This window comes from Vicugna pacos, chromosome 27, assembly GCF_048564905.1.
Source record: "Vicugna pacos chromosome 27, VicPac4, whole genome shotgun sequence".
In the NCBI taxonomy this organism is placed as follows: Eukaryota; Metazoa; Chordata; class Mammalia; order Artiodactyla; family Camelidae; genus Vicugna; species Vicugna pacos.
Genome location: NC_133013.1, coordinates 27,193,011 through 27,215,923, shown reverse-complemented (window position 1 = coordinate 27,215,923; position 22,913 = coordinate 27,193,011). Strand labels below are relative to the sequence as shown.

Below are 22,913 nucleotides of genomic sequence, written 5' to 3'. Positions count from 1 at the left end.
ACATAATTCACATTAAAACCCAGAGCCCAAACACTATTTGGAAAATGCTTTACATGTTTACTAGCCCCATCTCAAGTATGTTCCCCACTCAAAACAGGCTATTTTCAGCATATTCTTTGATCTATCATATACTTTTCTGGTACTCTAAAATAATACTAAACTTATAAACAAGGAAATCTACCTAAATACAAACATTCCATAACTGAACACTAAAATATTACGTGATTGTGCATTTGTCTACTGCACAAAAATATACCAAAACTATATGTCTCTAACATAACACAAATTATGTATGCTCTTTCCATAGGATCAAAATTCCATTATCTATGTCTCTTGTGTATCTAAAGATACACACAAAATATGTAGAGAAATCTGTATCTTAGTTTTCCCATTTAAAATTAAACTGAATTTGAACTGAGCCAGTGACCAGAAGAGGGCATGAGGTGGCTTGTAGAGTTGCAGAAACAGCCTGTATCTTGATGTGGGTGTTGGTTATATTGGTGTATTCACTTAGTGAAAATTTACTGAGCTGCACATTTATGATCTATGTATTTTTCTGTACACATTAAAATTTATAATAAACATATTCTTTTTTTTAAAATCCTCAATCTAAAAACCTGCCTTGCTATATTGCACTGATACCAAAGAAGCCAGCTCAGTAAAGTAGACCAGCTATTAGGGATTTCACTAGAGCTACAAAAGAAGCAAACACTACGTCCTACATGAGTGGCACCTAATTTAACCTGGAAGGAAAGCTTCCTGAAGATACATCTGAACTGAGTTCTACAGATCAGACAGGAGACTGCCAAGCAAAGAAAAAGGGAAGAGAAAGTCAGGAAAGAGAATAGAAAGACTAGAGAGAAAGCATCTTATCTGAGAGGGAGCCTAAGCTCCATAACAGTGGATAAAAGAATTTAAGGAAGAGAGCAAGGAAGGAAAGCTTTAAGTAAGAGTCAGATCATGATGATCTCATATACATGTCATGCAACAGTTTAAGCTTTATCCTGAAAGCAGCAAGTAAGCAGTAAAGACCTTTCAACACAAAAGGACATGATTAGATTTCTATTTGTACTATGTCAACTATGGTGCCGGTCATGTTTGCAACCCCATTTTGAGAAGTTAGCCTGCACTCTGTCCCATGTTTTTCACCATTATGATCCTGCCCCACACCCCACATGCACAAATAAACACACAGCCAACACTAAATGGCCAGAAGTGGTCACATGACCCATGTAACCCATGTACACAGGCTTGCTAGCAGCCCCTGAGTAAAAAAGCTGAGCCAAAAAAAAATTGTTTCTTGAGAATTCAAACCAGAAAATCCTAGGGAGAAGGAAGAAGTTAGCAACAGGAGCTCAAGTTAAAACGATAGTAGCCAGGAGGCAAAATGTTGGCATGGGAGTGACACAGTCGTTATAAGGAGGCAGAAATTAGGAATAAATGGAAGCTATGACATAGAAGGGGGGAAATCAGAGTAGAGAGGAAAAAATAATACAAAAACAGCAAGAGTAGCTAAGAGCACTAGAATGAAATCTGTCTTTTCCTGCTTCTTGTTTTATTTATTAAGGTCCCATTCTTCTGAGACCAAGTTGTTTAATTTTTCCTGGGTTCCTTTGTGCATGTTTTCATTCGATAAGCCCTCCATTACTTAAGGTAACTTGAGTCTCTTCCTTGCAATTGAAAGAGCCTAACTAAAAGAGCATCTTAGAACACTTACTCTGGCAACAAACAGTGCAGAGAACGAGCCAGAGGGAACGACAAACCAAGAGGCAGGAAAGAAGACAAGAAGACCACTCAGAGAGCACTACAGAAGCCCTACAGACAGTTAGGGTTAAAACACAGCAAAACTAGCAACCAGGAATGATCTGAAATACCATGAGAGAGAATGTGCAGGACTTGATGTCAGTAGCATGTATGGTACAGAGTGGAGTGCAGGATGACTCCCAGGTTCCTGAGGCTTCCTGAGGGGAGAGATACCATTCATCAAGATAAGAAATCAAAAGAAAAGTTTTGTTGCAGTTTGTCTCCCTCTACCTCTACCTTTTGAAGGGGAAGAGAGGCAGAGAAGAGTTTTATTCTGTACATGCATGAAGTGCTTGTGAAACGTGAATCCAAGTGATTTACAGGGGACCAGAGTAGAGGCAAGAGCCCTACACAGCAGCTCCAGATTTAGGAATAAATACATTAAGTCCATCTTACGGTTTTAAAACATGACTGAAAAATCTGACTAATATTTATCTTAAACTAAGCTAATATAACTAAAAAGCATGAACTAAAAAACTTAATATTCTTGACAAACCACATGTTCCAAGCTCCTGCACTTCTCTGTAAACACTGGAGATTGAACAAACTTGGCAATAGTATAATCTAAATGATTAGAAAATATGGGGTTTATATTTCTAACTTCTACTGAAGTTTTACTTTTTTTAAAACTTAAGTTAATTACCCTCATGAACTATACACCACTAAGGGAAAATACTGTTAAAAAGCCGTATGTTAGACAATGAATCTTCTGATGTTTAAACTGTAATAACAAGACTTTTTTAGAGGACTTAGTCACATAATTTACTAGCTTAGACATTCAACTCTACCTGTACTGTACATGTGGGTTTCTGTCCTGCAATCTTTTCTCCTTTCACCTAACTTTTGCCCCCAAATCCATTACTACCAACCCAGAATTTGATAATGAGCTTATGCCACAAATCCAGCTGCCTACTGGCCACCTACATCTGATAAAAATACAATCACCTATACTCAGCATGTCACAAATTGAATTCCTTTCTTGACAAAAGTAAAAAGAAAAATTCCATTTGTCCCTCATAAAGGCACAAGCTGGAAACCTAGATCTTACCCTCTATGAACACTCTCCCTAATCCCAAATCCAATGAAACCACCAAATCCTGTCTAGTTTCAAAACCCAAACGAAGACCCACCATCATCATTTACCCTTCTGATATCTCACCTTCACTTTTAGTCTACCCTTCTATCCATCCTCCTCAAAACAGCCAGAGTGACCTTTTAAAAATGTCAATCTGATCATTTCAGTCCCTACTGTAAATCCTTCAATAACTTGATAAATATTATAGTCACCATCAAAGCTAGTCACTCCATAGAAGCTCCGAAGTTCAATGAGAAACTTACTTTAGTTATATCTTTTTTTGTAGGTTCACCCCAAAAGAATCATCAGGAAATTTCTTCAAATCCTGAAAATTCCTTAAAACATGCATATAACAGCTGATATATTTAAGAGAAAAGCATGCAGCACTGTTTGTAAAAGACTAAAAATAACCTCAAAACCACCAAAACGGAACACTATCCAGCCATTAAACGAGGCACTTCCAAACGTAGTGCTGTTAGGGGATCTCTAGGATCTATTAGTAAGTGTGGGGACAAAAAGCTGTATACACAGTGTACGGTATGCAAGCATTTCTCCGCGTTCATTTTAAGAGTATAAATGTGTACACTTGTCTGCTGGAAACATCACGGGAGGGATACACACAAAGATGAAATAATCGTTGCTTCCAAGCAGGGAAAATAAGTGGTTGGAGGATAAGAGAAAGAGAAACGCTTTACTGTGCACTCTTCTGAACCTTCAGACTTTCATACAATGTCTGGTCATGCCCTATAATTTTAATGTGATTTTTTGCCCTCCTCAGTTCCACACACACAAAATAGAAAATTTTTAAGTACTGACTACAAAAATCTCTCTATACTTCATCCCTATACCAACATTAAAAATATGCACTGATCATTTCGTATAACATCACATTTCCTTCTAGACAGCTCAGGAGTTCAACAAACATTTTATTCAATATTTACTACTGCTGAGAAATCTGCTGGTAATGACATCAGTGAACACTGCATGAGAACTGTACCAGCTCCTTGAAAAAGGAAGACAGCAGCACCCGCTAGCAGAATTTTATTATTAAATTCACATTAAAATCTTCAGGAGTTAAGGATAGCTACAAATCTTACTTTTCCAGCAAATTCGAAAACAGCAAATGAAAAAAAAAATTCCCCTGGTATCCTTCAAACACAGTGCAAAAGATCTGTAAATGTCTACAAGATGAAGCAAGTGATAGTATATGAAGACACAATTATATTCATCAGTGTTGTGTGATTTAATCCTTATAGAAGTCCCTACAATGTCAGAGATGGACCACCCCATGCGTCCTACGGAAGACACAAGAAGAGAAGCAGGCTGTGCGACCTTACAAAAGCACAAACCCCTTGCCCTGGGCTTCCAAGCGCTCTCTCTCCACCAAACTAAACCCTCCAAACACGGGTGTCAGTTGCTCCCCTTAAGCCCCACTGTGGGGAATACACTAAGCTAAGCGAACATCCCTTCAGGATCTCACGGCAAAGACCTTTCAACCAAAGAAAGGCTCACGACCGGGGAGAAGATAAAAGGAGAGGAGGTCTGGGGGAGAGGCCGCCGCCAAGGGCGACACCAGATCTCCTGGGAGGTAAGAGCATCTCGAAACAGACCATCTGAAAGCCGAGTTGGATGGAGGAAGAGCCACGGGCTGGACGGTGAGCGAGCCGGGGGATGAGCAGGCCCACAGGGAAGGGGTGGGCAGAGGTGGATCTGCCCGGGAGCTGGGGGTCGCAGGGCTGGGGGCAGCCGTCACTGGGAGTGAGGGGCTGCGAATGCGTCTGCGCTCACGAAGGATGAGCGTCTCGAGGCCTTATTAAGTCCTGAGAGTCCGCAGCGGGCTCCAGTGGGGTGTGCCGGGCGTGGGCCCGGGACAGACCGCGGGGAGGCTGGAGGCCAGCACGGGGTCCGACCGGCGGAAGGCACAGTAGGCGGGGCCCAGGGGGCCCGGGACAGCGATCGGGGTCAGGGAGGCTCTGGGGCAGACCCACTCGCGGGCGCGTCTGCGCTGGGCGGGGCGGGGCGGCCCCGCGGGAGCCAAAGGGAGAGACCGAGACGTGGGCCGGGCCGGGCGGCAGGGCCGCTGGGCGGCTGGGGCGGGTCTTACCTCGGGCTCCGCCGCGGTGGCCACCGCAGCCCCCTCCTCTTCGGCGGAAACCGCCTCCCAGCCGCGGCCCCCGGTGAGGCCGGAGGGGACGGCAGAGGCCGAAGGCACAGAGGGTCGCACGGTCCCGAAGGTGGGCCCAGCCGCCTCAGGGTCCGGGCAGACGGCCGCCGCGCATCCCCCGCCCTGTCAGAGAGACTCCGCCCGGCCTGGGCAGGCACATCGCCCGCCGCGCCCGCCCAGAGAGCACGCGCTGGACCGCCGCCTCGACCGCTGTCGCCGCCTCTGCCAGCGCCGCGGGCGCTCCGCCGCCGCCCCTCACAGTGCTGGCCGAACTCTCACCGGCCGCCGCCAACCGCCGCCGCGTCCCAGTCCGCTCCGGCCCGCGCGCCCCCGGCCCCGCGCACGCGGCCCCGCCCCGCGCGACTCCCGGGCTGCAGACGAGCCGGCGCGCGCGCACTCACCTCCCACGCCCCCTACGGCCGGCCGGAGCCGGCCCTCCCGCCCGGCCCCGCCCTCGCACGTGATGCCGCCAGCGAGTACAGCCTGCGCTTGCGCTGACACTCCCCCTATCTTCCGCCCCGGGCGGCCCCGCCCAAACTTTTCTTCCTCACCTTACGGCAGAGTTGGGAAATCTGCCTCAGATTGTCTCTCTACCGGAGAGGAATGTCGCAATGCTGGGGTAGAAAAGTCTGGGTTTGCGACTGTAGCTCTCGCTTTCCGGCCAATACAGAGGTACCTGAAGGCTGGTTGGGGTGGTGAGGCCAGAGGCAGGTAAGAAGCCGCCTCCGCACTTCGGTTTGTGGGTCGGTGTGTCCAGGCAGGGGGCCGCTTTGCCGCCCACGCGGACCTAGCGTATCTGTGCCCCTTCTCCAGTTCTGTGGCGGGGTCCTCGGCGTCGCCAGTCTTCCCCCCGCCCCTTTTCCACACACGCCCCCTCCCCCGCACTTCCCCGCCCCCGACCTCCGCTTCCTAGTTCTGCTTTCCATTCATTCCTCTGACTTTTCACTGAGCGGTTTCCATGCCTTAGACTCCGGAAAGTCAGAAGCAAGTGAAATAGTTTCGGCTTTCTTAACTGCTGTGTTACGTCGAAGACCAGGAGAGAATCGGCAGTGGTACTAAAGTAAAATTGTAATAGAGAAAAAAGAGCCCCGGATACTCTCTGAGCATAGACGAACCCCCCGCCCCCGATCATGTTGAAGGACCTAAGGAAACCTTTTCCAGGGTGACCTTTGGATCATTCTTAATTTGTATTAAACGGCTGGTGAGCAGTAGCTGGTCAAAGAAGTGTAAGAGGAGATAGAAGCAGAGAGGATTTCAGGTACAAAAGCAAATGACAGTCCTGGCTGGAAAAGTGAAAAGTTGTTGGAATTGAGTATCGCTGGTGAAAACCATACTGCTGTAGGCTACCCTTTAAAGAAGCATCGTTGTGAAGTAATGAGATGAAGAATAATCACGTGGGCCACAATGTTGTAAGATGGGAGACTCTTACGCATAAAAGTGTACCATGGAACCGAGAAGTGGACAATTAGTGAGTGAGAGTGACTGATTTATATAGAGCCAAGAACACTAGCGGAACTCAACCCTGTATGCACATTAAAATCACCTGGGAAGCATTTTAAAAATAGAACCAATGCAGTTGCTCCACCTGAAACCAATTAAGCAAACCCAGGCATCAGTATTTAAAAAAAAAACAAAAAACTCCTGCGATGACTTTAAGGCTGCGGGTTGAGAACCGCTAAGCTAGAGCAAAGGAAAGGATGGGAAGTAGGGGAAGGCAGGTTGATGGAGTTGGCTCTGTAACATTAAGATGGGAGTCACTTGATGAGGCAGAGTTGGAGATGAAATGGGTAGCTTGATTAGAGTGACTAAGGTTTTGAATAACTGCTCTGGGAAATGGGAGGAGTCACTCTTGCCTTTCCCTTCAACATAGTTCCATCCTTCAGTCTTAATCAGGTCCCCCTCAGCTACTCCTGTCTTTCCTCTCCCTTTCCCTTCCGTCCAGGATTTATCAGCTGGGGATCCAGCCTTAGATGTTTAGGGTATCCTCATTTCGATCAGAAAATCAAAGCTAAGCCAATTTTTGAGATTCAAAGACTGACTGCTTTCCCCTAGAGATTACTACATGCAGTCAGTGCCTTGCCAATTTAGTATCTTTTATTATTCATTTCATTAATCATTTAAGTTAGGAATGCGATATAAAGGTATTTATGATTCAGCACTGTTAGGACCACACTAGTATTGGGGAAAACAAAACAAAACTAACAATTAACTTGGCAGGCATCGAAGGTCTGTATAAGTTCATGACTACTGTCTATTAACTAGGGTTAATCCAAAAACCTGTCTATCTGCCACTAGATAAGAGAGTCACTATTGTCTGGTTAAGACCAGAATTTAGTATGGAAAGTAGGGGTGGAACAGAGACAAAGACGATAAAGTGGGTGGGAACAGATAATGAGGAGCCTTGAATTCCATGCTAGTGTTTAGATTATATACTATAAGCAATTAATAGGTATCTATAACAACCTCTTTTATGCCATGGACCACTTTGGCAGCCTGGCCTGTAGACCCTAACTCGGAATGATGTTTTTAAATGTATAAAAATAAAACACATAGAAACATAAGTGAAATCATTTTTACCAGAAGTTTTTAAAATGTTAAAGCAAGTGCATGATGTAGTTATATGTGCTTCCTTATGCATTATGTAACATCTGGCAGCGGGTCTAATTATAGTGGTGAGTATAAGTTATATTTTGAGATACCTGTAACAACTTTAATGTGGTATGAAAATACTGTATGTCTACTGGTTACAAGAACAGAGACTGCTAATACTTCTGTGGATTATTGCCTCCACTTATTAAAGAGAGTACTAAATTTCAACTAAAATGTATTGAAAATAAAGATGCTGTTTTTTTCCCCAATCCAAGTCCATGGAACCCTAATTCTAGCCACATCTTGGCCCCCCATGGATCCTAGATTTATAAACAGCTCACTGTAATGGTTTTAAGCAAGAGCATGACAGATTAAACGTGTTTCCGAGAGGTACTTGAGCACTGTTCAATTCTCAATCTCTGTTGGTCTGGGAGTGAGAAACTGGCTATTCTCTTTTCGTATACCTTACTGGCAGTATCCAGTACTGATCCACTGTTGCATAATAATTCGGACCAGTAGGAGAACTGAGCTTGTATATGTGGAAGAGTACAAGGAAATTGGGAAAGATAGATTGGGGCTATTTTTGTGAAAATTATTGAATGCCAGGCTGTAGTTTGTACTTAATGTGGTAGACAATAGAGAAATGTTAAAGTTTTGGAATAGAATAGTGTAATTAGAGTTCTGTTTGGAAAATTAATCTACCTGTGACGTGTAGGTTAGATTATCAAAAGAGAAAATAGGAATGAAGAGACTAGACCAATAAATAATTAATTTTTTAAAAACTAAATTTTATCATAACATGATCTCTAAAGAGTCTACTAAATTCCTTTATTTCCCCAGTGTGACTGACCAATCTGAAGAAACAGACTGAAATCAATTATATACCTTTCAACAAGGATGTGTACAACAGTGTGGAGGTCAGTTAGCATTTTATGTGGTCAAGAGACTAGCCCATTCTTTTGTTTTATAAATGATGTTAGTATTTCTGATGAGCAATGGCTGTACCATTTATCTAGGTTCCCAGGTGTTGCTAACGCCTTTCTTGGTTAAATTCTTCCTACACCTCTAAGTCCTACATTTCTGACTTTTTAACGTCAAGACTCCTCTCCCCACTAGTTCCTTAAACCACTTGGATGAGTAAAATTCATTAGTTTTTTAAAAAAAAAGGAAGTCCTCAAGGACCAAGTAATCCATCTCTTTGGAAACTGATCAGTTGCCAGACTGTATAAAACCTACTGCCCAAATCCCAGGCAGTCCCCAGATTACGTGCTTTTAAAAACATACTCCAAAAATTGAATTTGAGGTCCAAGTATTACTAATTCAAATGAGTAATGTAAAGTTACTTAACTTCTCTGAACCAGATTCTCTGAGGGAGTACCTTCTTCAGCATGGCTAGCTGTATTGACTTTATCCATCTAACTATTGGAGACCATTTGGGTAGTGATACAGTTCAATACAGATTGAAAATTAAGTTTATGTAGAGGTTGCAGTTCATCTGTCCCTTTTAGGTAAGTGGGGAATGGGTCTGTCTGAAAGCAGAGAGAATGCTTGAAACTTATGAGGGTTTCTAAGCATTTTTATTACAGAAAATCTGTGGAAGTTTCTATGCCTGGCTTCCAATTCAATGACGACCCCTTCACACATTCATCTCTTATAAAAACACTGAAACTCAGACCTGGTACTGAAAACAATTGTCCGAACTTTAAACCCGTAAAAATTGGGTTTAAAAACCTTATTTCTGCCTTCCCTGATGGCCATTAAATAAGTAATAGCTCTCTCAGAGCAGTGTGATAGTTCAAATTCCTTCAGAACAGTAGCTAGGGGATTTCTGGCCTCAGTTGGTTCTAACTTTCTCTCTCCTGCTTGTTGCAGCAACTTAGCACTTTACATTAGCAGTGAAAGTGAATAGTTGCTGGAAATGTTTTGTCCTACTTAATAATTTGTAATTCAAGCCTAGTCAGATAACTCACAAGAATTCATGTTAATTAACATTTAAGGAAAAATTGCCAAGAGAAATATGTCATAACTGTCCCATCAAACCCTGTTTTCCTATCAGGACAGTACAATAAAACACAAATTCATTATTTCTTTCATTTGTTTATTAAATATTTATTGAGCTCCTACAATGTGCCAAGCACATTTTTGAAACCCATTAATTAGGAGTTTGTAATAACAATTTACCTCTTAACTATATGTGAAAAAGATAACTTATCAGGCTTTGAAATCTGCAAGACAAGAATAACAGATGATGTCTTTTTCACTCTTTCAAACTATATATTGGCATATAGTTACTGTGTGCTAAACACAGTGATTATTTATGAAACCAGGAAGAGTATAACTTTAGCTTGACCACACCTTATCACTAAGGTGTATCAGCTATACACTAAATAAAATTCCTTCCACGCCTTTATAAAATATTATCTTACTCAGACCTCTCATTAAATCCAGTGACCGCCCTATGCACTGTATTTACAATCCCAGTCATTTCAAGTTTTGTGATTGTGTTAAGTCATTTCTCAGAAAACTTAAGCAAAACAAAGTCAAGTTAAGAAAAGGCTGACATTTACACGAACTATATGCTAAGGGAAAAAATTTGTGACACTTTTGAGGTGGAAACGGTAGACTGAGAATAGCGTTCTTTTTCTGGTCAGTGACCCTTTAACCATTGATAGACATGCCTAATAAGTAACAGAACAGTAAGTGGAGAGCCTTGGTGCTAGAAGAAATCCTAAAAGGTTCCCTAGTCTTATCTCCCTGGCCTGAGGTAGGGCCAAATGGAATTTGTCACAGTGGAGTTACCAAGCATCAACACACCCAAATGGTTTTTCTCCTTTGAGAGCTGAATTCCTCTATTTGTAAAATATTCCTGTTAGAGGTATATTTTTCAAATACATAAATAATTTATAAAATTGAGAAATCTTCCTATGTTTATAACAAATTTGTGTTTTAAGAGTTTTTCAAAATGTATTTCACTTCCAGGAAAAATATTCATTTATTAAAACTTCTCCAGTTTGTCAAGGACTGAAGATTGAACAGGGATGAGTAAAATCTAATCTCTGTCTTCAGGAGGGATATATAAATCTTGATGATAATTTTTACGTGCCACTTTATGCAACTCTCTGGATGATTTAGGCTAGCATTAAAAGGAAACGTTTAATTAGGGGAAATTGAAACCAAAAAATAAGGCTTCAGCTTCCTTCCTGAAAATTTTTCTGTTTATGCTGCCATGAGAAGCACATTTGGTCTGGGATGTGATTCTTTTTGTGAAAGTGCAAATGGAATCAGAAATTAGAAGTTCAACATAATCTAATTTGAATAAACCATCAGATTATTTTTGACTCTTTGTGTTTGAAAATGTGTAGAAGAGAGATTAGACTTACGGTTTTTTCAGATGACAAAAGTGAGACTAGTAAGTTGAAGAAACAGGCATATTTTAGGGCTGTGTAAGAGTGGGAGGTGGTGCTTTTTTTCCCCTGAATGAAAATAGCTGCATTTACTGGATACATGCTCATTCTAAAAAGGGGTAAAAATAAAGCAGTCAGTAACAAAAGTTAGAAGGAAAAAGGTTAAAAAGTATTAAAATTCTGTTCTTAAAGAAAAGTGTACATAACTCTAGAGAGCTGCCATTCTTGATTATTTTGTGTATATTTTTATACAAATTTGCATCTAACCTTTCTTTTCATAGCATATCATGAACATCTTTCTGTGTCAATAAATTTATGTATACAACTTTTTAAATTTTATTTATTGAAGTGTAGTTGATTTACAGTGTTAGTTTCAGGTATACAATAAAGTGATTCAGTTGTACATATACATGCTTCTTTTTTTTCAGGTTCTTTTCCATTATATGCTATTCTAAGAAACTGAATATAGTTCCTTGTGCTATACAGTAGCTCCTTATTGTTTATCTATTTTATATATAGTTTTAGTGTGTATCTGTTAATCCCAAACTTTCTTTCCAGAAATCCCTATGAGAGCTTGTGGAACTGTGCTGTCCAAAATAGTAGCCACTACCCACGCGTGTGTGGCTATTTAAATTTAAGTTTAAATTGATTAAAATTTAATATTCAGTTCTTCAGTCACACTGGCCACTTTCAGGTGCTCAGTAGCCTCATGTGGCTAGTGGCTACTGGATTGGACATTGAAGATGAAGAGCAATCCCATCATCTTGAAAATCCTACTGGATAGCACTGCTGTAGAAAATTGTGTTCATTGAGAGACTGGAATAACCCATAATTTCTTTCATTGGTCTTCATCATTATATTTTAAATTTCTAAAAATGCATGGATTTCTTCTTGTGCTGTTTCATTGATTTATCTATTTCTGCTCCAATATCACACAGCTAGTTGTAAGTCAAGCTCCTGCACACTTCCCTGAGAGCAGACATGGAAAATTTCTACATGGAGTAGGAAGTTAGACTGGAAGGGATAGTAAAGGCCTTTACACTTCTAAGACTCTGTAGATGTAAAAATTTCTCTGCAGAGCTTGACTTATATCATGTTGGAATCCATAATCTATTATTCATTTATTCTACAATTATTATTGAGTATCTGCCTAACAAGTTCTAAGTCCAGGAGACCAAAATAATACATAAGGCAAAGTCCTTTATTCTTTTAGGCTCATGGAGTGTACATATTTGGCCTGGTGGCGGGGGGGCATGAATTAAGAAACAAACAAGAAAACTATCAGAGAGCCGTGAGTGCTATGCAAGGAATTGAAATTAGAGGATAATAGAGTGACTGGTAGTCTCTTATTTGGCTAATCATGGGAGATCTCTGAATAAGTGGCATTTAAATTGAAGTCTATCCAACAGATAAAGCCAACCACAAAAAAGGTCAAGACACAGCTAGTACCCCAGCCCTTAGGAGGAAAAAGCATGGTGTGTTTGAGGAAGAAAAAGAAGGTTGGTGTGGCTGAAACTTAGTGGGCAAGGGGACAAGTAGTAGGAAATGAGATCGGGGAAGTAGCTGGGGCCGTGTGATCATGCATGACTTAAATTTTTAAACGACTCTGACAGCTGTGTGGAGAATTTACTGGAGGGGTCGATAGTGGAAGCAAAGGCACCTGTTAGGATAGGTCAAGATAAGAAATGATGATGGATTTGACTAAGGTGATAGTAGTCAAGATGGAAAGCATTGGACAGATTCAGAACATTTTGTCTGTAGAATCATCAGGACTTACTGACTGGATGTGAGAGATGAAGAAAGGCAGAAGCTCAGGGGTGATGTCTGTATTTCGCTTTCCAGTGTTAGGCTCAGTTTCTGGTCAAATTACTGTAGGCAAAACTGGCACACAGAAAACACCAATAAATATATTCTGACCAAATGAATACATTTGCTTCAATACACATATTGCTCCTATACACATACAGGCTACTAAAGCATAACCGCTTGTGCTCATGCCTATATTTATTATTAGGGAATCTGGTTCCTGAGAATTAGAGGTTATAGACATATCGAGTATGGGGAGTAACTAAACTGTTTCACGGAAGTACCCAAGCTGGCAGCGCAGAGTGAGTGAGCCGAGAGAGCTGCCCTCCGCAGATGCAGTTCTCTGGGAATCTCTTATTTTAAAAAATCTATGCTGATTTTGCATTTTATGCTACATAATATCCATGTTTATGTTAAATAAGATATTGTAAGTTACTGATTAAGATACTTTAAGTATTTAAAATATTTAAAGTATTTAAGGTTAATTTGCTTAGTTTTTTTTCCCCCAAAACTAGTGAAATTGAAGCTCTAGGAAGATGCACTGGGATTAGCTTGTGTCTGATCTTTGGTGTGTGTGTTTGTGGATACCTGCTAGTACATAGCCATGTATTCAGTTAGAGGAAGGAGCACAGACCACATTGTTAGCGTTTGCAGTTTGATATAATTTAAAGTAAAAGCCAGTGGGAGTGAGGAAGGGAAAGAGGAACTGCATTTAGAAACTAACTTTTAATCCTCGCTTAAAATGAATAGGACAGCTGCACTTTGCATGTAACGTTTTTAAAAACGTAACTGAATGAAGCTGTTCCCTTTTTTTTTTTTTTTTAAGGAACCTTGCTGAGTAATTAGGGGGAAAATGAATAAAGGTCACAATTCTGGGGTAGCATTTTTTCTTTGGAGTTTTATGGTAAAACTTACCTTGATCACTGCTTCATTCAGTAACCACAGGCATATTTTCCCAGTTGTGAGAATTGCTGCATATCTTATGAAATGCTTATTAATTAAAATCTTCATGTATATTTTTGACCTTATAAAATGAGTACTTATGCATCTATATAGTAGACACTTCTTACTCATATCCACTGTAATTAATATTTTTAAGCATTTACTCATCAAAAATTCAGATTGAAACAGCAGTACCACTTCTAGTTAAAGGTTAATCTACCTGGAAACTGCCTTTAAGATATTTTAACAAATACCCCCAATGCTTTATTAGACCTTTAAAAGCTCTTAAAATTAATTCAACCTAGACATTTACAGAGGGGTACATGATAGTGGTCTATAACAGGAATTGGCAGAGTTTTTCTCTAGGAGGCCAAACAGTAAATATTTTAGGCTTTGCAGGCTACTCAGCTCTTATAGCTCAAAAGCAGCCATAGACAATATGTAAACAAATGAGTATGACTTTGTTCCAATAAAACTTTATTTACAAAAACAGGCAGTGGGCCACATCTGATTTGTGGGCTGTGGTTTATTGACCCTTTGACTAGAAAACTAGAAAAATTTTAGGATTTTTAAAGAGGATGGCAAGATTTTTAAATTGGGAAAGATGAGAGCTTAGAATTGTGGAACCCTGGAACTAGAGGAGACTTTTAGAAATCATAGAAATGCTTGGAAAAACATCTTAAAAATACAGGTACCCAGACCCTACCCTCATCATGTACATTCTTTAAAAGCTCCATAGATGATTCTGATGTGCATCCCTGGCTAGAACTACTATTTTTCTGGTGCAAACCTCACTTTACAGATGATGAAGCTGAGACCCAGAGGTTTAAAATGATTTCTTCAGAGACAACTGGTTAATTGTAAATCTGAACAGAATCCTAGGTCTGCTGACTTCCAGCTTAGCTGAACCTGCAGCTTCTTCCCTTGCTTACATCAACAGGTAATGAGAATTGTTCCTACTGATTTATAAATTTTTCCTTCAAGTTACTATTTTTTTAATTTAATTGCCCTATTTTTGTAATAAAGAGAAATATTCAAGCAGTATGCATTGTAAGGATTTTAGGATTAATATGAAAAACTAGCCTCTTCCTTTTGTTAAAATTAAATATTTAGGAAGTGTTATGTACTATGAATTCATTATTCACTTTGTTTAGCTCCAGAAGTTGGAAGATACAATAAATTAAACCCTGAAATCACAAGGTTTGTGTATCCTGACAACACATTAACAGCATTGCTTCGCTCAGGTTGAAAGAACAATTTTATGTGGCGTTAGCATTCACTCTGCTTATACCAAAGGTAAAGCACAAGAGGGCAGAGTCATGGCCTGACTAGATCTATCCTTGGTGACTTTGTAGCTTTATATAAAGAGATAAATGGATGCTTTATTTTCAAGAAATCTTTGAAGTCCATTATTACCAACCCAAATATAGGAAACAAGGATGGAAACAAACGTTTTTTGAGAGCTTGCTGTCTACCAGTGTGCTGAGTCTTTTTACTCATGTTTTTAATTCAAAAACCAACTCTCTGAGACAGGTTTTGCTATTACCTTGTTTTGCAGATGAAGACAATGAAGCCCAGAAGGAGGATGATTAACTTGCCCAGGGTCTCACACACATGGCAAGTGGCAAAGTCAGAGTCTGGACTCAAGGCCTCCTGGCCCCAGAACATAAACGTATACTATATTTTATAGGATTTTACAAGTAGAACTATGAGGAAATCATTGCCTCCTCAATTCACTCTCCAGTATTCCTTACCGTCCACCAAGACCAAGTAATCTTTTAATTCGAAAGGAACTACTATCAATCAACAGAGGAAAATAGACAAAACACAAAATCAGAGCAAAAATGGGGGTGTTATAGACAATGCAGAAATCTTTAAATGCTTTATTTCTCCTTTTTTCCTGATCTGTATTCTCTGACTCCCTTGTTAAAATGTGTCGTTCATCTGGCAAACACTGTACCGCAGCTATGCCAAGCACAGTGTTCACTATATAGAAGGGAAATGTCCCTAGGACGGTTCTACGTGATTCCTGGTTCTTTTGCTAGGTCCTTGCCATCTCATTTTCCCTCACCCCGTTACTGATGGGATCGTTGTCCTTCTAGTCATTCCAGCTGAAACCCCTAGACCATGTCTTAATTCTTTTCTCTCTTACCTGCCCTCTTCTGATCACTTGTTAATTCTCTGTCTGCAATAGCTTTTCCTCCTTGCCTCTCCATTTCTGTTACCAGCCCAGTCTTGAACTCTTTAGTCAATAAAAATTGGTAAGAGCCCAGAAAAGAAATTCAGGCAAAGCTCTACTGGGACTCGTGCTGTAGCAGGAGGGAACTAAAACAAGTAACTGTTTCCCTTACTTGCTCCCTGAGCGGGGGTGATCTGGTCCTTTAAATGAGGTGAGGGTAGGTGGGGGTCCGTGGGTCAGGCCGGAGGGGCAGCTCAGTTCGTCTGCCCACCCCCTTGGTGGTGCTTTGTGGCTGGATCATGCTCAGTACCCTGCTTTTGCTCCCAACACCTCAGAAGTGGCAGTTGGGTTTTGGTTTTTTGTATCTTGTTGCTGGTAATTTGCTCCAGTGGCACATACATGAAGTTATTTTTAGTCCCTTAAAGTTTCTATGTATTCTGTTGTTAGAGGAGACGTTTGTCTAGGAACAAGAACTGCAGTAAAGGGTCCAGGTCCCAGCCTGTCTCACTACTGCCTTCTCCCCTGGTTTAGGTCATGTCCTACTTTTACTTTCAATAAGAATCTAATTGATCTCCACCTCCAGTTTCACTTCCTGCCAGTTATCATCAGTCTTCCAAAGCTTTGCCATTAATGGCTCCCCATTTCTTCCAGAATAAGTTCCAAGCTTTTCACCTCTTCATTGAGCCCATCAACACGTAACATCTAATAATCTTTCTCTAACCCTCCGCTACACCCCTATTCCCACTTCATTCCAGCCAGACTGGACTACACATTTTTTTTAGTATTTTATTTGTCTATTTATTGACTTATCACTTTATTATTTAATTATTTTATTTTGGTGGGGGGGTAGGGGGAGAGATAATTAGGTTTATTTTTAGAAGAGGTACTAGGGATTGAACCCAGGACCTCATGCATGCATCTTAGCATGCTAAGCGTTCACTCAACCACTTGAGCTATACTTCCCCCCACCCCTGGCTACACATTTAAAGTGTATTACTTTCCATGCCTCTGCCTCCTTAATACCCTTCTCATGCATCCAACTCTACCTGCCTTTCAAGAGCCCACTTCTATGCCACTTTCTCCTTGGAGTCTTTCCTGATCTGAGCTCTCCTGCGCTTTCCCTCTTTGGAATTCCCATTCATTTTATTTGGGGCTATGGGTTTCTTCTTCCATTGAATATAAGCCACCTGACACATCTTTGTATCTCCAGCACCACCTAATATCAGATACTCAGTTGGTGTTTATTGACTAAAAGAGGTGTATATGTACATAAAAGAGGCTCATTATAACATAATAGGCTTAAGCTCAGTGAGGACAGAAACTGCCTATCTTGCTCCCCTTCTGATTTTCCAGCCCCAGCTCATGGTAAGCACTCAATAAACGTTTGTTAAATGTAGCACACTACAGTTATCAGTTGTTAAGGTATAAATTCCTTGATGATACAGTAGATACCTGGAAATACTGTTTTGTTATTTTTTTTAATCTTAGTTACCTGTGTTCTTCATTTTGTGTTGACAAATACCCTATGTAAAGGTCATGTATTAATCTCGCTTTACAGAAGACGAAACTGAGACTTAAAGAAATGAAATAGTTTATTAATGATCACATAGCCAATGAGTAACAGAGTCTAAAATTCAAGTCTTCAGATGTGGAATTTAGAGTCCTTTTTCTTGGCCAAGGATAGTTTGGCGAAAGGCCAGTTTGATTCCATTTGCTTTAGAATTTATTATTAGATGTTAACTGTTGCAGTCATGCTGTTTGGAATAGAAGTTCTTGACTGGCCCATCATCTGTATGTTGGATATTTTCAAAATCAGACAAAACACAAAAACTATTTTCTGAAGAAAATCTTGACCCTGCCTATGGACACTCCCTCTGAGGTGAGATGCCTATGTGTTCAGGTGCTCTTCTCTTTGTAGGCTCCTATCTGTGTGGTTGGGTAAAGATGTGGATCTGATTTCAGCTGGCAGCATAGAGACAGGTCTCCAGGTTCTGCCAGGCAGGACAGTCTGGCCGTCACCAGTCGTGGGATCCGTGGAAGCCGTGGCGGGGAGAGGCGGGGAGCCTTGCTCGATGCATGTGCAGTCATTCCCATTGCATAGTCATGTCATCTTAAGTCCAGTGAGATCAGCAGCCCCTGAGCACCTAGGCTCCCCACAGCTGCTCTTACTAAACTACTGTTTGCTCATTTGCCATCAGGCTGGATTGTGGGGGGTCGAGGGGTGCTTTTTATTCTCAATTGATGTATGGTTGATTTACTGTGTTGTATTAGTTTGTGGTGTACAGCATTAGGGATTCAGCTATATATACACACACAGACCCGCATTTTCTTTTTCATTACAAGTTACTACAAACCGTTGAATGTAGTTCTCTGTGCTATACAGTAGGACCTTGTTGTTTATTCTGTTCATAGTAGTTTGTGTCTGCCAGTCCCAAACTCCCAATTTAGCCCTCCCTCTCCCCTTTGCCCCCTGGTAACCATAAGTTTGTTTTCAATGTCTGTGAGTCTCTTTCTGTTTTGTAGATCAGTTCATTTGTGTCTTTTTTTTTTTTAGATTCCACATATAAGTGACATCATATGATATCTGTCTTTCTCTGACTTACTTCACTTGGTATTATAATCTCTAGGTTCATCATATCGCTGCCAGTGACATTATTTCATTCCATTTTATGGCCGAGTAGTATTCCATTGTGTATATACCACATTTTCTTTATCCATTCATCTACTGATGAACATTTAGGCTGCTTCCATGTCTTGGCTGTTGTAAAAAGTGCTGCTGTGAACATTGGGGCACATGTATCTTTTTTGAATTAGAATTTTCTCCAGATTTACGCCATCAGACTGGTATTAAGGATAATTATAAGAAACAGTCCTCTGGGGGTGGGTATAGCTCAGTGCTTAGCATGCACAAGGTCCTGGGTTCAAAACCCAGTACCTCTATTTTTTGAAAAATTAAAAATTAAAAAATAAGTTAGAAAAAAAACAGCCCTCTGAAACTATTTCGTGTTTCATCAGGATATTATGGGACATTCATTATGATACACCGTGTCTTTTCTGAAAATTTCTTTAGAAAAATCCGTCTGACCTTCATACAGAGAACGCTTTTAACTCTCCTGAGCGATTGTTTTATTTTATAGACATTGTGAATGTTTGACTTAACACTCTGGTTAGCTGCCAAAAAGCTAAAAGCCAGATCTGTGGCCCACCCATAACAAATGTGCTCTATGCCTTGTTAAGTTCGTTCCTGGCTCCAGTTTATGTATCTGCTCAAGTTATTCTTTCTTTTTAAGAAAATCTTACTTTGTGCCATCTTGTTTTTATAGATAGGTAGATAGATAGATTCCTACACAGCCTTAAATTGTTTCTGAAGTAATTGATATTATGATATACTTTGTGAACAAAACACCTACTCATTACTTCAGCTCTTTTTCTTGCAGATATATTTCTTTTTCTGTATTGGTTTTTGCAGGGTTTTGATTGCATGAAAATGGTTGTACCACAAAGTTTTAAAATTTTAGTAGTGTAACCAAGTGGTAAAACAGCTGTTCTAATGGCCAGAACTGATTTAATTGATGTTATTATTCTAGCCCAACTTTTCACAGCGTTATTTTTTTACAGTACACTTTGCTTTGTCCTCTCACTCTGCATGTGACAGTTTATTGCTTTATGCTATTTAGAATATTGTGATGCCACCAAGTCAATGCACAGCAGTGAACTGTTGTCTGTTAGGCTCAAAGCTTACCACACTTATCAGACTTCTTGCCTCTGTTAGTAGCTTCCCTCAGGTGATCATGAGCCTGTCAGTCTTCTCACATGACTTGTCTTGCTCCTGCTCAGAGTGAGTCATGCGTTTGTTTGGATAAGATAATGTGAATGAGTATTTGTTTACAAACCTCATTTGTATTGATTGGTTTGGAGCTCTATCCAGATTGTCTGATCATCCAGTCAATAACATAAATATTATTTGTACAACATTTTATACTCTTAATACCTTCAAGTAAAATTATTTGGCCTTTTCTACAACTCTCTGAGGCATATAAAGCAGACATACGCCCTTTTTTAAAGATGACAAAACAAAGATAAAATCATTTAATGACTTGCTCTGGATGATACCCGCAAATCAGAGGTAGAACTAGGGCTTGACCCAGGTCTTCTGACTCCTGTGCCACATTACCTTCAATGCCAAGACAATTTCTAATTTACATGATAACATCATGTAGTCTTTATCTTACTCCTTGGGGTTAAAGATGGAAAATGGGCAAAAACATATTATATGACTTATGCTCATAGAATCATGAACAAATTTCATTTGTATTACTCTCATAATTTTCTGTGCCTGAAATTACAGTGTCTTTTAACTACAACTCTAATCACTGTCACTTTCCATTATGGAATGAGGAAGTAATATTTTATCTTATCTCTTGAAAATTAATGTTGAAATGGAGACTATTTCCCTTAGTAATTAATATTTTTCTTTAGACTCTGAAAATTCATGTTTAATATAAAAATAATTTGCCGTTGTTACCACGCATATTCGCTTAAGGGCCAAATATACCATTAATGCTATCGAGTTTGCTAAAACATTAGTTACACTGTTAACCAATTTCTGCATTTAAAGAGGAAATTTAAAATCTACATTTACTGTTTCAGATGGAAAATTTCCAAAGTTTTCATTCTAATTGTAACATAAAGCACATGAACTGGAGTTTTTTTTTTATTTTTACCCCTAGCCAGGCATCATTGCTAAACACTTTACAATTGTATTAAACCTGCCAAAACTTTGTGAGAGGAGTTGCTATTTATGATCCCCATTTTACAGCCACATGTCATACTCAACAGTAAATATTGTCTTCTGCCTCTCCTTCAGCTTCTGAAATTTCTGAGCAGCCCTGGTCAGTACAAGATGGACCCTGTGGTCTTGAGTTACATGGACAGTCTGCTGCGACAGTCAGATGTCTCACTGTTGGATCCTCCAAGCTGGCTCAATGACCATATTATCGGGTTTGCCTTTGAGTACTTTGCCAACAGTCAGTTTCGTGACTGCTCTGACCACGTCTGCTTCATCAGCCCGGAAGTCACCCAGTTCATCAAGTGCACTGGCAACCCAGCAGAGATGGCCATGTTCCTTGAACCCCTGGACCTCCCCCACAAGAGAGTTGTGTTTTTAGCCATCAATGATAATTCCAACCAGGCAGCTGGGGGAACCCATTGGAGTTTGTTGGTTTATCTCCAAGATAAAAATAGCTTTTTTCATTATGATTCCCACAGCAGGAGCAACTCAGTCCATGCAAAGCAGGTAGCAGAGAAACTGGAGGCTTTCTTAGGCAAAAAAGGAGACAAACTGGACTTTGTGGAAGAGAAAGCCCCTGCTCAACAAAACAGCTATGACTGTGGGATGTACGTGATCTGTAACACTGAGGCCTTGTGTCAGAACTTCTTCAGGCAGCAGCCAGCATCCCTGCTGCAGCTGCTCACGCCTTCCTACATCACCAAGAAGAGGGCAGAGTGGAAGGACCTCATTGCCAGACTTGCTGCAGATTAGCTGCTGAAATCACACCTGTGACTCTGGAAGTCTCCTCTCCCTGGCAGCCACCATCCATGGGGCGGCTGCAGGCTCGGCGCCTGAGGGAAGATGCCTGGTACAGGGAAGCTTAGGGTTCTTGCTTTTTCCTGAAAGAATGTTGCCCCCCGCATTATCCTAACGGAAAGTTTCACTTTCAGCCTCCCCTGAGAGCAGTATGTTCTCTGAAAATGTCTTCACATTTTGTACCAAAACCTTAAAACCAAGCTGTCTTAACGTTTATTCATTCCCTTTTGGTCTCCCTTATCCACCTCGGCTTATTCCAAAGGAAAAGCAGTGATCTGTAAAACACATTAGGAATATGTGAAGTCTAGAGGAATGCAAGAAGACTAGAGAAGAGCCAGAAACTTACTGCTTAGCCCACGTATTTCAAGAGATCCAACTGGCTAGAAGCAAATCAAGACCCAACCTCATTCAGGATCTGAATATCCTAGAGATGGTGTTAGCCCGTCTTTCCCCATCTGATCCTGGAGTGCTTTAAGACAGAGGAAACTTTGTTCGAATAAATGGCTGTGAGTGGGTCGACTTGCTGCTCTGAATTGATAACAAGCTTTCCTTCACCTTGTCTGCTAGCCATACACACACTCTTTTCTTACACCCAAAGCTCTGCAGTTTTAAAACTTAAGCTGATAACTTGCTAAGATTACCTGTTATTTCAGATAAACATTTCTGCTTTCTGATAGTCATTTTTCCTCTCTCCATCCTTAATCTGGCAGAATTGTTTTCCAGTTAGTCATGGTGATTTGAGGACTACTGTATCTAAAATTTGCAGACTTAATGCTGGTTTGTCTTTGAGATGTAAGGGAGAAGTGACCTTTGTCAGCCCTTTCACTTAGTTCAAAATGCAGACAGTGTAATTTTTAAATGTGGAACCAAGAGTAAAAAGAAATGCTAGCCCTCCTAAATCACTGGCGGGGTTTTTTTCAGAGTTGTTTCAAATAATTAACAACTATGGTATTTAGCTACAGACATTGATTCTATTCCTAATAAGAATTAGATTGCAATGCATATGAGATTTAAAAGCCAGACATTAGCTTCGGCCATGAAATTTATTTCAGCTGCCTCCCCAGCCTAGCCCTGCCCCCAGCCCGCCTGGTCCGAAGTAACCTTACTGCTCAGTGACCACAGAGGCAGTACCTCAGTTGCTTTCAGTCAGGAAGGGAAAGCACAGTCAGTGTAAGTAAGTGCAGGTTGCATAGCCGCCCTGAGTGAACGCAAGTTGAAACTGAAAGTCAAAGAAAAAGCTAGCAAAAAAGTTTCCCTTTCAAGTCAGTATGTTTGGGATAAAAGAGGAATAGAAGATTCGGAGCTGGCGATCAGCCATAGAGGTAAATGGGGAGGGACAGCAAGGGGAGGGTGACACGCTTGTG

At 40.6% G+C, this 22,913-nt stretch overlaps 2 protein-coding genes across 17 annotated transcripts in view; one reads left to right on the top strand and one right to left on the bottom strand.

Annotated features, from left to right (window-relative positions):
• The window catches only part of MYO9A (myosin IXA), a 174,762-nt gene extending 169,340 nt beyond the window's left edge, over positions 1–5,422 (bottom strand). For 9 of the 10 annotated variants that reach the window (XM_072951108.1, XM_072951110.1, XM_072951113.1 and 6 more), the window contains exon 1: positions 4,983–5,422. The gene's annotated coding sequence lies outside the window, so the exon portion shown is untranslated. The remainder of the gene's footprint in view (positions 1–4,982) is intronic. The other variant, XM_072951117.1, reaches the window with a different exon arrangement.
• A 149-nt stretch (positions 5,423–5,571) lies between these two features.
• SENP8 (SUMO peptidase family member, NEDD8 specific) lies at positions 5,572–22,068 on the top strand. Of its 7 annotated transcripts, none has more exons than XR_012064898.1 (4): positions 5,572–5,753; positions 8,472–8,548; positions 14,586–14,723; positions 17,712–17,814. XR_012064898.1 is itself a non-coding variant. In XM_072951106.1 (4 exons), exon 4 carries the CDS (start codon positions 20,866–20,868, stop codon positions 21,502–21,504), a length of 639 nt encoding a protein of 212 aa, XP_072807207.1. In that variant the 5' UTR covers positions 5,572–5,753; positions 8,472–8,548; positions 14,658–14,723; positions 20,830–20,865; the 3' UTR covers positions 21,505–22,068. The 7 variants fall into 7 exon arrangements, 5 of the variants coding, with proteins under 5 accessions (XP_072807207.1, XP_072807205.1, XP_072807206.1 ...); XR_012064897.1 differs by lacking the exon at positions 17,712–17,814 and adding an exon at positions 15,342–16,023; XM_072951106.1 differs by lacking the exon at positions 17,712–17,814 and adding an exon at positions 20,830–22,068 and having other exon boundaries at positions 14,658–14,723.
• Positions 22,069–22,913: the final 845 nt, after the last annotated feature.

What these genes read in the sequence shown, in the direction of transcription:
- SENP8 (XM_072951105.1), top strand. Translation starts at nt 20,866, where the DNA reads ATGGACCCTGTGGTCTTGAGTTACATGGACAGTCTGCTGCGACAGTCA.